This window comes from Balaenoptera musculus, chromosome 8 (assembly GCF_009873245.2).
Source record: "Balaenoptera musculus isolate JJ_BM4_2016_0621 chromosome 8, mBalMus1.pri.v3, whole genome shotgun sequence".
Taxonomy (NCBI): domain Eukaryota; kingdom Metazoa; phylum Chordata; class Mammalia; order Artiodactyla; family Balaenopteridae; genus Balaenoptera; species Balaenoptera musculus.
Window position 1 is genome coordinate 61228181 of NC_045792.1, and position 13090 is coordinate 61241270.

Here is a 13090-nt window from a genome sequence, read left to right on the forward strand (position 1 = left end):
ACGCGCAGGGTCAGCAGTTGTGGCTCACGGGCCTAGTTGCTCTGCGGCATGTGGGATCTTCCCAGACCAGGGCTCGAACCCGTGTCCCCTGCATTGGCAGGCAGATTCTCAACCACTGCGCCACCAGGGAAGCCCCGAGACTTGTTTTGTGTCCCATGATATGGTCTATCTTGTTCAGTGTTCTGGGTACACTTGAAAAGAATGTGTATTCTATTGCTGTGTGGTAGGGTGTTTCTTTAATGCCCCTAATTAGGCCAAGTTAGTTAATAGTATTGTTCAAGTATTCAAATCTCTGACTACAACTTGTTTATCCTCACAATTCTATCAGTTTTTGCTTCATGTATTCTATCAGTATGCTATAAAGTGCATAAATATTTAGAATTGTTATGTGCTTTTGATGAATTGACCCCTTTATCATAGTGAAATGACCCTTTTTGTCCCTGGTAATATTCATTGCTCTTACCTATACTTTGTGTGATATTATTTTAACCACTGCAGCTTTCTTTTTATTAGTGTTAGTGTAGCATATCTTTTTTTATTCTTTTACTTTTAATATACTTATATCTTTATATTTAAATTAAATGTCTTGTAGAGAGCATAATATTGGGTCTTGCTATTTTACTGAATTAGATAATCTTTGCTTTTATTTTGATGCTTAGATCTTTTATATTTAATGTAATTATTGGAATAGTTGAGTTTAAATTTACCAGCTTACTATTTGTTTTCTGTTTCTATCATATTTGTCTCTTCTGGTCTTATTCCCTTTTCAGTTTTTTCTGCCTTCTTTTGGATTAACGTAATATTTTTAAAGCATGTATCTTACCTCTTTTGTTGGCTTATTAACTATAAATCCTTGTATTATTTTAGTCATTTCTTTTGGGTTTATAGTATACGTCTTTAATATACACAGCCTAACTTAAAGTGATATTATACTACTTATAGTATATACAGTACAAGAACCTTACAACAATTCTAGTTTCATATCTTTCCAGTGAATAACCCCAATAAAATGAAAACTTCTCTTTCTCAATATTGATTTTTTCAGTCCCAGGGAAGACTCTAAAACTCCCTGCTTGGGTTACATACTCATCCCTGAACAGACAGTAGTGGACAGGGGCATGAATATTTTGGTCAGTCTGAATTCCTGCAGCAGCCCTTCTAGAACTTCATGGAATTAGGAAGGACTTCACCAGAAGAACCCAAGAACAGGAATGCAAAAGTGCGCTAGTTACACAAAAACTAGAGCTATCGTAGACCACTACAGGCAAACATACCACAGAAAGAGTTTACAGATTGGCAGGTAGAGAATTCACACACACACACTTGCTATAAATTCCCTACATATATATCTTGCCAACAATACGGAACTTGGCCACGCAAAGCAGGAGCAAATGAAGCATTTCTCTGTATGACATTTTCCTTCCCCTTGTACCCCCCAGGGCACCTCTGCATATCTGATTTCTGTCAAGCTGGAAAAGAAGCCAAACACTCCACGACTCTTTCATATTTGACTTTTATCAGCATTCTGGAAAAATTTTTACTAACAATATAAGCACTTCTGTATAAGACAGAGTTTCTCAACCTTGGCACTATTGACATTTTGGACCAGATAATTCATTGTAGTGAGGGACTTCCCTGTGCATTATAAGATGTTTAGCAGCACCCCTGGACTCTACCTACTAGATGTCAGTAACACAACTGCCTCCCCAGTTGTGACAATTAAAAATAATGCCAAATGTGCCCTAGGGGAGCAAAATTGCTTCTGGTTGAGAACCGCTGAATTAAGGAATGTTTATAAACATCAAGATCTACAGATTCTTAACCCCAAATCAGCATCAGCTGATGGGGAGAAAGCAGAGTTAGCATTAGGTGCCATCAACTTCTGTTCCGTATCCCAGCAAGCCCATCACTTCTCAGGGGACCACACCTGTTGTTCACCACAGCAGAAACAGCTCTCAGCACCTGGACGAGAGCAATGTTCAGCAACCACAACCACAACAAATGTTAGAAGAATAAGTGAATAAATGAATGGATGGATGGATGATGGATGAAAAGAAAAATGTGCATGATTATCCACAGTGTTACTCTGGGGAAAGGAGTGACTTAGGTGGTAGGTACATAAGAAAAGGACATATTTTATGATTATACTTAAAAACTTTTGTATTTGAATTTTATCATTTTTACTTTCATAATTTAGATAATTTTAAATGATTTATTTTTAAAACACTTGGAAATCAAACCAAGCGTTTTCCCCTTAATAAACCTTTCTTTAATTTGCTCAGGGTTTTTTTTTTTTTTTAAGTACGAAAGTGGACTTTTGCCCTAGTTCATATTCTGAATATATAACCAAATCTGAAGCGCAATTTTTTTTCCTTTTAACTCGTGAGCAAACAGCAATATAATATAAATATTTATGAATGAGGTTTACGTTGGGGAAAAATGTACTTAGGACAAAAGTAGCTTGACACATTACGTTCAGTTATGTGCCTTGGGCTTGAGGGCAGGGACTGCGTCATCACATCTTGAGCCCTACAGAGCTTGTGCAGTGTGGGCCCTCAGAAATTGGATGCCGAAAAAATGACGATGAAGCTTCTTAGGCATGGTTTTGGTTGCTCCTGTTTTACTTTGTAAAACCAAGATTATTGGGGCAGGATGAGAGGAGAGGGGGCTTGAGCCAGGTGCAGTGAAAAGTCCTCTGAGAAGAACATGTGTCTGGGCCTTTCTGCTTAAGGCAGACAGGAAAGGTCCAAGGGCAAAGGAATAGGCCAGGGAGTATAGAAGGGAAAAGATAATTTATGGGGACAGCTGTTGCTCCTCTTTCTCCTCCGCCACCAGCAGGAAGCTGGGTCAGATCCTTCAGTAACAGCAGACCCTACTCCTGCCGTTGGGAACCCGGGAGCACAAAGCAGTCCAGCACCTGCCCCGTGTGACACCTCCACCCCAGGGGGAAAGGCCCAGCTACCTGGGTCTCTTGATATTAGGGCTCCAGGAACCAGAAGAGCCTGGCCTGCTTGCGAGGAGAAGTCATTTATTTACATGAAGCAGGGAGAGCTCGAGGATACAGAGCAATCCATCTGCCTTAGCGACTAAACAGACTCCCTTCGCCTCATCCTCCTGCAGAAGCGGTCAAGGAGGGAGGTTGGGCGAGGTGACCTTACAGAGCAGAACCTGTGCTTCTAAAAATAGTAGCATCCTTGGAGAATCAAGGAGGGGAGGGGAGGCTGTGGATGTTGAGGGCAAAAACTGGACTCCCCAGAGCATTGTCAGTATGAAACTGTATTAATTAGACACAGACACCCAGCTCGATAACCTCAGGTATCACAGAAATTGAAACTAAATGAACTGGCTTTTTTTTTTTTTTCCTTTCTGGGTATACTTTCCCTGGGCTAAAAAGGAGAAAGAGAATTGTGTCTTCTGACCTATTTGAATGACTGCACACTGCCCCAGGAGATGTTTTCCCCAGCAGAGGGAAATGGGGCTTCTTAGAGACGCATCGAGAGAAGGCAAGAGCTGCAGCAAAGTGGGAGCCAGGGGGGTCAGCCGTCGGGGGCCTGCGGGGTCTGGGTCCCCACCTATCTCTTCCTGCCTGGAGACTGTGCAGGGGCTGGGCAGGTGTCCAGGTGTGTCCAGGGCTGTCACGGGCTGCCACTCTCAAGCTGCTGCAGGGTCTTCGTCGAGAGCCCTGTAGGGACTAGGTGTTTGCAGGGTCCAGTGGAGCCACGTGCTGGTCTGCACAGGCTGCATGTGACCAGGTTGCGTGCGGTGCTCTGGTGGGTGGAGGGGCGTGTGCGCGTGCGCGTGCTGGAATGGGGAGTGTTTGCAGGAGTGTACGGAGGTATTGGGGAGGGGAGTCTCTGTAGGGAGGTGTGTGGAGCTATAGGGGAAGAATGCATATAGACAGTGACTGTCTGGAGGACTGCGGGCTATGTGAGGCCTGTGGGTAAAACTGTGGCGGAAGCTATGTAGGAACTGGGGGTTGGGAGTCTCCAAGTGGCTGTACGGAGACCTGTCTGAGAGAGTGCACAAGGCTGTGGGTGGGCTGTGTGCAGAGCCTGTCTGGGCTGCCAGTGGGGCAGCCCAGCACTGTGGGGCACCTCTTTGTGTAGCTTTGTCCTGGGGGCTCTGTGTGGATGTGATGGGGATATGAGTGGAGCCACACGGCGGGCTCCGTAGGGGATAGTTAAGGCTATGGGGGCTTCTGCTCTGGGGGCTGCTGTGGGCCGCGGGACCTGTGTGATGCTGTGCAGGGCTGCAGGTAGCTGGATAGAGGGGCAGAACCCTGGATGGGCTCCACAGCTCTGCCATTTAAAGACGAGTGTGCTTCCTTAGGGACGGTGCTCCCGAAGTGCAGGCATTTATTCTTCATCTGCTTGATTACGTGAAGGGGAAGGGCACCAGGCATCCGGGAGATGAGCCGGAGGAGCAGCGCGGTCCCTTGCAATGCTGCCCTGCCCCTGCCCCTGTGTGCACCAGGCTGAAGGCACTTTCTAATGCTTCAGTTTGTGCTCTCTCAACAGGACAACGTGGATCTTGGAGAGCTGATGTTTTCCCTCTGCTATCTTCCCACGGCTGGCAGGCTGACCATTACCATTATAAAAGCAAGGAATTTAAAGGCAATGGACATAACAGGAGCATCAGGTGGGACAATCTCCAATGCAGATTTCCTCCTACGTTCTTATGTAGCACCTTATGAAGCTTCCAGTAGAGTAATAAAGTGCATGGACTTTGGAACCAAACTGCCTAAATTTAATCCTAGTCCTAGACCTAATAGCTGTGTGACCTTGGGCAAGTCACTTAATCTCTCTGGGCTTTAGATTCCCCATCTGTAAAAATGAGGACAATAATAGTATCTGGCTCTTTCGGTTGTTACAAGATTAAGTGAGTTAATACATATGACACCTAAGAACGGTGCCTGGCACACACTAAATGCTCCTCGGTGTTAGCTCTCATTATTATTACCATTATTCTCTCTTACGTCTTCGTCACATAATTGTGGACTGGACCTACAGTTTGCACATGCTGATATAGCTTATCTAATTGGGTCTCTCCTCACATACAAGCAATCATCATCACCTCAGGCTTTTAGAAGATTGATATCCAATATCCTTACATAAAAAGGTGCATCAGTGAACTATGCAGTTTGGTTTTTCCAGTGAATCAAGCATGTAGCCTTAAATTCTAAACCCTAACAGAAAAAACCCTGATATGCAGTTCCTTTTATACAAGTTCACAAGCCACCTCTTCAGGGGCTCCCAAAATGTGGTCGCAAAACCCCCAGTTCACTGGCTTTTGGTCACTGAAATCAAAAGGTGCAATATATTTTGCTTCCTGGATGCCAGTGTTTTATTCAAGCAGAAAAAAAGATATGGCCTCTTCTGACCCTCTAAGTCCCCCTAGACAGTGTATGGGTGTCAGAGCAACACATGGTTAGGCAGGTGAAGCAAGAAGGACTCCCCACTGAGCAGAATAGTGAGGTGAAACCAGGAAATCTCCACCTGAAGCAGAGACCAGCCTTGCCACCTGTCACCCCATCCCAGCATGGCACCACAAGCAAGCCTGTGTCCTTTCTTTCCCTGCTGAACTGCTTCTCCCTTTGCAACCTGACTGTAGGCAACTCTAGGGCTTGAGGCCCCTGCACTGAAGGAAACCCACCCCCACCCCAAGTTTTCCCAGTCCTCTAGGAATTTAGCTTCTCCCTTTCCTAAAGACCTGGTTTTTAGAAAAAGATTCCCTGAGGTGGCTCCAAGTCAGGTCCTGCAGTTTGTTTCCCCATGCTTTGGGAATGGCTTTGCGTTTCCCTTCCTGTGACAGCCAAGCAGGTCCTGAATCCTAATCTAATTCGATAACATGTTTTCACACTATTTTTAAATTCCACTCATTTTGAGGGGAGAGAGTCCTGTGCTTCTTCCTGAATGAATGACTTAATTATCCCAACTCCAGTCCCTGCCCAGACATCGTGTTAATTAAAATCCTCCAACTCCAGTCCACAGGCAGGTAAAGGGGTTCTGCCTACCATGGTCCTTGAAACTCTGCCGTGACGAAACCGCTGGCCTAAATCTGCGTGTATCCTCACAGTACCTCTGCTTCTCATGGCCTGTACAGATCCCTACGTGAAAGTCTCATTGATGTGTGATGGCAGGCGATTGAAGAAGAGGAAAACGTCCACCAAGAGGAACACTCTGAATCCTGTTTACAACGAAGCCATAGTCTTTGACGTCCCTCCCGAGAATATTGACCAAATCTACTTGTCCGTAGCGGTCATGGATTACGACCGGTGAGAGGCCTAGAGCTGTTTCTCCTTGCAAGTCCACTGTGCCCAGGGTTGGGGGACGGGGGGTGCCAGCCGTGGATTCTTAGCTGGCGTCTTAGTGCAGCCACAGGAGAAGAGTCGGGTGAGCAGCACACTGAGAGCTGATTGACAAGGCGTCACCATTTTACAAGCAATGCGGTAGAGTCAGATTACCAAAGTGCCTCTAAGCTCTCCCATTTCTTCTGTCTTTCTCCTCCTCCATTCTCCTCCCTCCTCTACTTCTTCCCCTCTCCATCCCTGTACACCCCTCAGAATCTCAGCTTAGAGAACTGTGACCCCACAGATCTTAATCTTCTCTCAGGCAATCCTACCTGGCCTTTATCAGAAAGATTCCACTCAAAACAGCAGAATGATTACTTTAGCCAGACCATCAACATTTCTAAATACATAATTTCGTTCTTTTTTTTTTTCTTCTCCCAATGTGTTTAATAAAGATCGTTTCTATCCACTTAAGTCTGAAAGCAAACACAGAAATGTTCTCTTGAAAATGCTAGAATCAGGATGGATGACAGGGTACATTAAAATGTATAAGATGCTCGACTTTCTAATTAATACAGCACAGAAGAGATATTTATAGCCTGCATTGTAGCCAATTGTGTATTTAAAGGACAGATTTGAAAAACAGTCATTTTAATATGCAAAGGAAGTACCAACAGGGAATTATACATGTTAAACCAGTCATTAGACTGAAATGCAAAGTCTGTTTTTAATTGGAAACCTCCCACATGGTCTGGGCACAATTATAAAAAGAAAAAAAAAATCTGACTTCTAATATCTTACAATATTATTTGCAGCTGAAAATTTTCCCACAGACCCCTGAAATGTCAGTAAGGCAGCCTCAATGCCCTGAACACTCTTTGCAGAGATGCCTGGGTGAAGCATAATCGTCTTGCAACCCAGGGAGCACGTGGGTTGGCTCAGCTGCCATGGGTGTGATAGCCCACGCTGGGCAGTAGACCTCATCTTGTCTCCTCTGGACGACACACAACACAAATAGTGTCGGGCCACAGGAGGGGACATTGCCCACCAGCCGTGGAAGGCTGGGCCAGTATTTTTCAAGCTATTGCCAAGTTTCCCGCATCGACAAATCTGATTATGTGAGCTCTGCTTCAATTTAATTCTCAGTAAACTCATGAATCTGGCCTGGAAAAATCCATGGCAGAATTCATGGGGTTTCTGCATGCAACTGATTTTAATGAGCATAGAATCCAATATCCTTCACACTGCTTCCCCACCCTTGTCTCCCCCTTGCTCCCTAGACACAAATAGGAGAAAAATCCCTCATCCTTGTAGGAAGGGAAAAGAAAGAGAAGAAGTCTGTGAATTTGGATCCCAGAGAGTTAAAGGATGGGCCATGTCATTCTGGATATATGCAAAGGACTTCTAACCAAAAACCATTAAGGAAAAAAGAAATGGTCCAAGGCAGAGATCTACCCAGGGATGTTTCAGAAATACTAGCTAAGTATTAAAGGAGCTGAGTATTTCTGCAGTAGGGAACTCAAGTTGGGTCAAAGAAGCAAAGCTGGGCTTGCAAGGAAGGAGGGAAGAGCACAAAAAGACAACATGTTCTCTAAAGAGAGGGGTTGCAAGATGACCCAGGAGCCTCCTCCACTCTGCCCCCTTTGTGAGCTCAAGGCTACAGCTGACAGACTCAGAGCTTCTCCCTTACCTGTACTTGGTTCCCTCTTGCAGGAATGAAGCAGCCATTAGTGCAAGAAACTCGTTTCAGATGGCCCCCTTTTCATTACATGGATTTGGAGGCCTGAGGTCAACCTTGTTCCAGAACCAGAAGGGGCATCCTTTGCATGCAGCAGGGGGTTCTTCCAACACAGGTTCTTGCGAACAAGCTAAGCCATGCCAGTGTTCCGACAGCTGAGCTGTGTGAGGGCCAGATTCTGGTCTTCCTCTCTGTGCCCTGAGTGAAATATTGGAACCCGAGTCCTAGTGGCTATTAAGCTTGGCCTGTAGTTTTAAATTAGGGAATGAAAAGGACCACCCCTTCCCTAATTCCTCTATCAGTTTAACTGAGTAGTTGCTGCTCTTACATACCAAAATTTAAGGAAAAAACTATTGTGCACCATTTTCACAGTGTAGGTCACAATGAGATCATCGGCGTGTGTCAAGTAGGCAACGAAGCTGAGAGGCTGGGCAGAGACCACTGGAGTGAAATGTTGTCATATCCGCGCAAGCCCATTGCACACTGGCATTCCCTGGTGGAGGTAAGACCCTACTCCCACGTGCTCCTCTTTGCAGAAGAATAAATGCTTTACTGTTGAAATGCAGGAGCCACCAAAAATGTGAGTGTACCAGGGTCTATGGTCATCAGTGTGTTTCCCTGGTTGCATTTCCTGGGACCGCTTGTTGGGAATTGCATTCAATCTGAGATTGAGTCTGTGCTCCCTGCCAGTCTGGTAGGTTTTGAACATTGATCAGGGATCATCTGTTACTTTGATTGTTTTCAAAAAAGATCAAGATTCTCTTATTTCATGTTATGGCTTTGGGTTGACATTTGGAGGACATCTGCAGGATCTGAGTGAGTGTGGAGGTCCAGGCCATCATAGAGTGACTTACAGCTAGCATCAGAAAAAACTTGAGACTGGGAGAGAGGACGCATGGATTCTGAGACTGGCTGTAGCATGAACCTGTGATTCTGGGCAAACTGGTTAGTATCAACTGTATATGATAAAAACCCCCAAGTCAACAAACCACAAAATAACAAGTGAAATGGAAATTTATTTCTCTCTTACATAAAAAAGGTCCAGAGGAAGGTTGTCTAGGAAGGTTGTCTAGGCTGTTAAAGTGGCTCTGTGGTTGACAGAGATGTAGACTTCTGTCTTTCTGCTTCCCTGTCCCAGTGTGAGGTGTTTTTTTTTTTGTTTTTTTTTTTTTGAGGTCACCTCATTGAGCAATATGGCTGCTAAGCTCCAACCATCACATATCTTCCAGGCCATAGAAAGGTGAAGACAAGAGCCAAAAGCACACACATTCCTTTTTAAAGGATTTTCCTTGATGTCTTATGCAACACTGCTACTTCCATTTAAATTAGTCACAGAACTTAGTCATACAGACATGTATGGTTGCAAGGGAGGGTAGGAAGTGTATTCTTTTTGTCAGTGGCCATGTGCCCAACTGAAAAAGCAGGATTCTCGTTGCAAGGTAGAAGAAGAGAATGGATACTTGGAGGCAGTGGACCATGGTTCTGCCTCCCAGCCTCATTCATTCACTCACTCCCCCCATCCTTTCCTTTTCATTTATTCTTCCCCCATTCATCCTTACTCAGTGACTCACCCTCTTTTTTATTTACTAACTCATTCTCTCAGAAATAAATTGCATTCACTAAGTGACATTTCTGTGGGTCAAATGCCATATTAGATAGAGAAAATATAGATGTAAGAAACCTTTCCTTCCCTTGGAGAGCTTATAGACCATAAGAGAGAGGATGGCGTGTAAACTAATCACTGAAGTGCACAATCGTAAGCATTATCATCTACATCAAGTGCTACAGGGGCACCAAGGAAGCAAGTGTCATGCTTGGATGAGCTTGTCCCTGAAGGCTTAGTCCCTCCTGCTCTTGGAAAGCGAAGAGAACTGAGCCCCTGGGAATAGGGACACCAGAGAGCGTGGGTTCCAGGCAGAGAGCTTCCGCTTACTCTCCCAGGGCAGGCAGCTCTGTTCCCTGCAAAGCCATCCTGAGAGGCCAAGACCAGAGCCTCACCCAGTGTGGATTCTGCTGCCCTGGCCAGTCAGGAGAGTCTAAGTAAACATGCAGGGCAGCCATGGAGAGGCAGGAGGGTCCCAGGGGATGAAGGGACAGTCTTTCTTTGTCGGAGATCCTGCCGGAGGGGAAGAGCAGGACAGGGTCTGTGGACTGATTCTAAGCTTCAGGGCCTCCGGGTGGTATACTCAAGGAGAGCCTAGGGCCCTCCTAATTTGCAGGTCCTTGAGGACACCTCTGTCCTTGGGCCGTAGAAGTAAAGACTGTTTCCTGGGCTGAAAATTAATCCCTATGGAAGACCATAGAACCTGTGAACCACTTCACAGTCGGGGGGACTGGTGCTAGGTAGTGCACATCACTTCTTCAGTTCCTGGTGGAATTCTCAGAGGAGTCTCTCTGTGGACTGCCAGAGCCTGTCACTAGCAGGGGCAGTTAGAGCACTTGTGATAGGCTTTTTGCGCCCTTACAAAATCACTGCCGACTTTCATTCTTATTTGTAACCTGAAGTGTCAAAGGCTGTCAGGGCTCTATGCCTCTCGGGACACAGGAAATGGGAAAGGAGTGAGGATCAGGGGTGTGGCGTGGGGCTGAGACGGGAGCCCTGATTGTGTGCACAAGCACTTCTGTCTCAGTGACCTTGCCAGGGAGCGACTGTGGATGGGGCTGTGAACACGGGGCCCCGAGCACGGCGCGTGCACCTTACAGGAGGGAACGTGTGGAAAGCGGGCCTGGGAGGCTGCCCTCACTGCCCAGGCGGAAGCACCCTATGACTGGCTGCCCGGGAGCCATGCCTTAAACCCTGAGCACTTGGCTTACTGCAAATCTCTGGTGGACAGTTTTGTGAGAGACACATGTTTTTAGAGTTAAACCGCTGAAACTTGGGGGTTATTTGTTACAGCAGCTAGAATTACTTCGGCGAATTCAGTGGTCTTTTCTCAATGGTTGCAGCAGAACTAAGGAAATGAAATGTCCCTTATATGGAAGGCAAACCAAGGGAGGCTTTTCCTGCCCTGTTGTTTCATGTGTCGTGTCTTTTTTTAAAAAAAGAAAAATTTATTTATTTATTTATTTATCCTTGGCTGTGTTGGGTCTTCGTTTCTGTGCGAGGGCTTTCTCCAGTTGCGGCGAGCGGGGGCCACTCTTCATCGCGGTGCGCGGGCCTCTCACTGTCGCGGCCTCTCTTGTTGCGGAGCACAGGCTCCAGATGCGCAGGCTCAGTAGTTGTGGCTCACGGGCCTAGTTGCTCCACGGCATGTGGGATCCTCCCAGACCAGGGCTCGAACCCGTGTCCCCTGCATTGGCAGGCAGACTCCCAACCACTGCGCCAACAGGGAAGCCCGCTTCATGTGTCTTTGAAGTACATGCCTGGGACTTCGGATCCATCCTGAGAGGAGAAGCAATACTTTCCCTTTTAAGAATAAACATGTTATGAGCGGAATTGGGGCAGTGGTACCGGATGAGATGAAAAGCAAGGTCAGAGGGGTGCCCGTGCTTTGCTGGCAGCTGTCAGGATGGAGGAGGCCGCGGGCAGAGCGGTTTTGACGTGGATGGACCTAGATTCAAGTCCCCGTGCTGCCACTCAGTTGCTTGTTTTTCTCTTTCTGAATCTCAGTTTTCTCCTCTGTAAAGTGGCTGTAATAGTGCCTATCCCACAAGGGTGATTGTGAGGATTAAACAACCTAATGTATGTGAAGCACCGTGGCTGGCACCCAGTAAATGCTCAGTAAAATTCCCAGTTATGGCCATTACTATGTATGTCCCACATTCTGAGGGATTGCTGTGTGTCCTCGTGGGGCTGTCACACAAAGAAACATCATAATGTTGGTCACGGAGGGAAAAAGGAAGGTTGGGCGTACCCTACACCCCACATGCTGGTGAGCCATGACCTCACACTGGGAGAAGGGGTCATTTGTGACTTGGCTGGATATAGACACACATATTTCAGTTCTGTTCTTTCTCCTGTCTTCCTTGGCCTTAAAGATAAGTTGCTGTTATACTAAGAACCATTAAATTTTCTGCTGTAAAACAAAAACAGCAATTAAGTTACAGTTCTCTGGATGTGTGTGTGTGTGTACATAAGCATTTGTGTAAGAATGAATGAGGGAGAGAGAGAAGAGAGAAGATATGGGGTAGTTAGGATTTAGTACGAAGGGAGGCTGGCCTGGCAGAAGCGCTTCGCTGCTGGGGGCTGAGGGACCAGGTTAGGACTGAACCCTGAGCCCTGCAGAGATCTGGCAGCCTGCTTGGGACTGCATCCAACACTCCTGACCTTGCCAGAGCAGGTGGCAGGTGGAGTCTTCAAAGCCAGTGAGTTCAGAAATCCGTTTCTGTCTCAGAGAATCTGGATGGCTTCACTGCACACTCACAGGTCAGCCAGTGCCGCTCCCTTTTCTCTCCATGATGTCAGAGGCTTGGGAAGCTGTGTAAACTCCCTCAGTGGGCTGCCTGGGCCGAGGGGACAGGAGCGTCCCCTCCACGGAGGCTCAGGGGATGTCAGAGCTCTGACAGAGCTCCCACCGCCCTCCCCTCCATATATCCAAGAGAAGACGGTGCTGGCCTGGCCCCATCCCGGCACCTTTCCCACCCCTGCACGTGGAGCTGGCCCACACCATGCAGCTCCGGGGAGAATAATAGAAATAGTTCCAGGTTTTCATCACTTCCGTGTGAAGTGCTGCCTGACCTCTGGATTAACAAGTAGTAAACTTGGTTTGATGGGAAGAGCAGACCACAGACACCATTGGGTTAAGTCAGGTTTTACTTTTCTAAAAGGGATAGACTCCAATCAGAATACACAGTGAAGGTCAGCAGCATTCCCCTGATTGACAGAGATGTAAGATCCTGAACCCCAAAGTCCTGCTCAAGGGTGCTCAGGTGTGAACAAATCTTCCTGTCTCCAAGCTCAGCATTTTCTCTGTGCACCTGGTTAGTCTGCAGGACCACCTCAAAGAGCTGGAAGCCCCCTGCCACTCTGGGTTACGCAGTTCCCAGCGTAACTAGGGGCAGGTGTGGCACAGTACACCCTGGCAGAGACAGAGTCCCCATCTTCCAGCCTCTGCTGCCCTACG

General features: G+C 46.7%; 1 protein-coding gene across 3 annotated transcripts in view; it reads left to right on the top strand.

Annotated features, from left to right (window-relative positions):
* The window catches only part of SYT9 (synaptotagmin 9), a 190550-nt gene that overhangs the window by 130319 nt on the left and 47141 nt on the right, over nucleotides 1–13090 (top strand). For 2 of the 3 annotated variants that reach the window (XM_036861417.1, XM_036861418.1), the window contains exons 4-6: nucleotides 4518–4638; nucleotides 6103–6274; nucleotides 8400–8529. In XM_036861417.1, coding sequence (XP_036717312.1) covers nucleotides 4518–4638; nucleotides 6103–6274; nucleotides 8400–8529 — 423 coding nt within the window. Of the gene's footprint in view, nucleotides 1–4517; nucleotides 4639–6102; nucleotides 6275–8399; nucleotides 8530–13090 lie in introns of those variants that run through there. The other variant, XM_036861419.1, reaches the window with a different exon arrangement.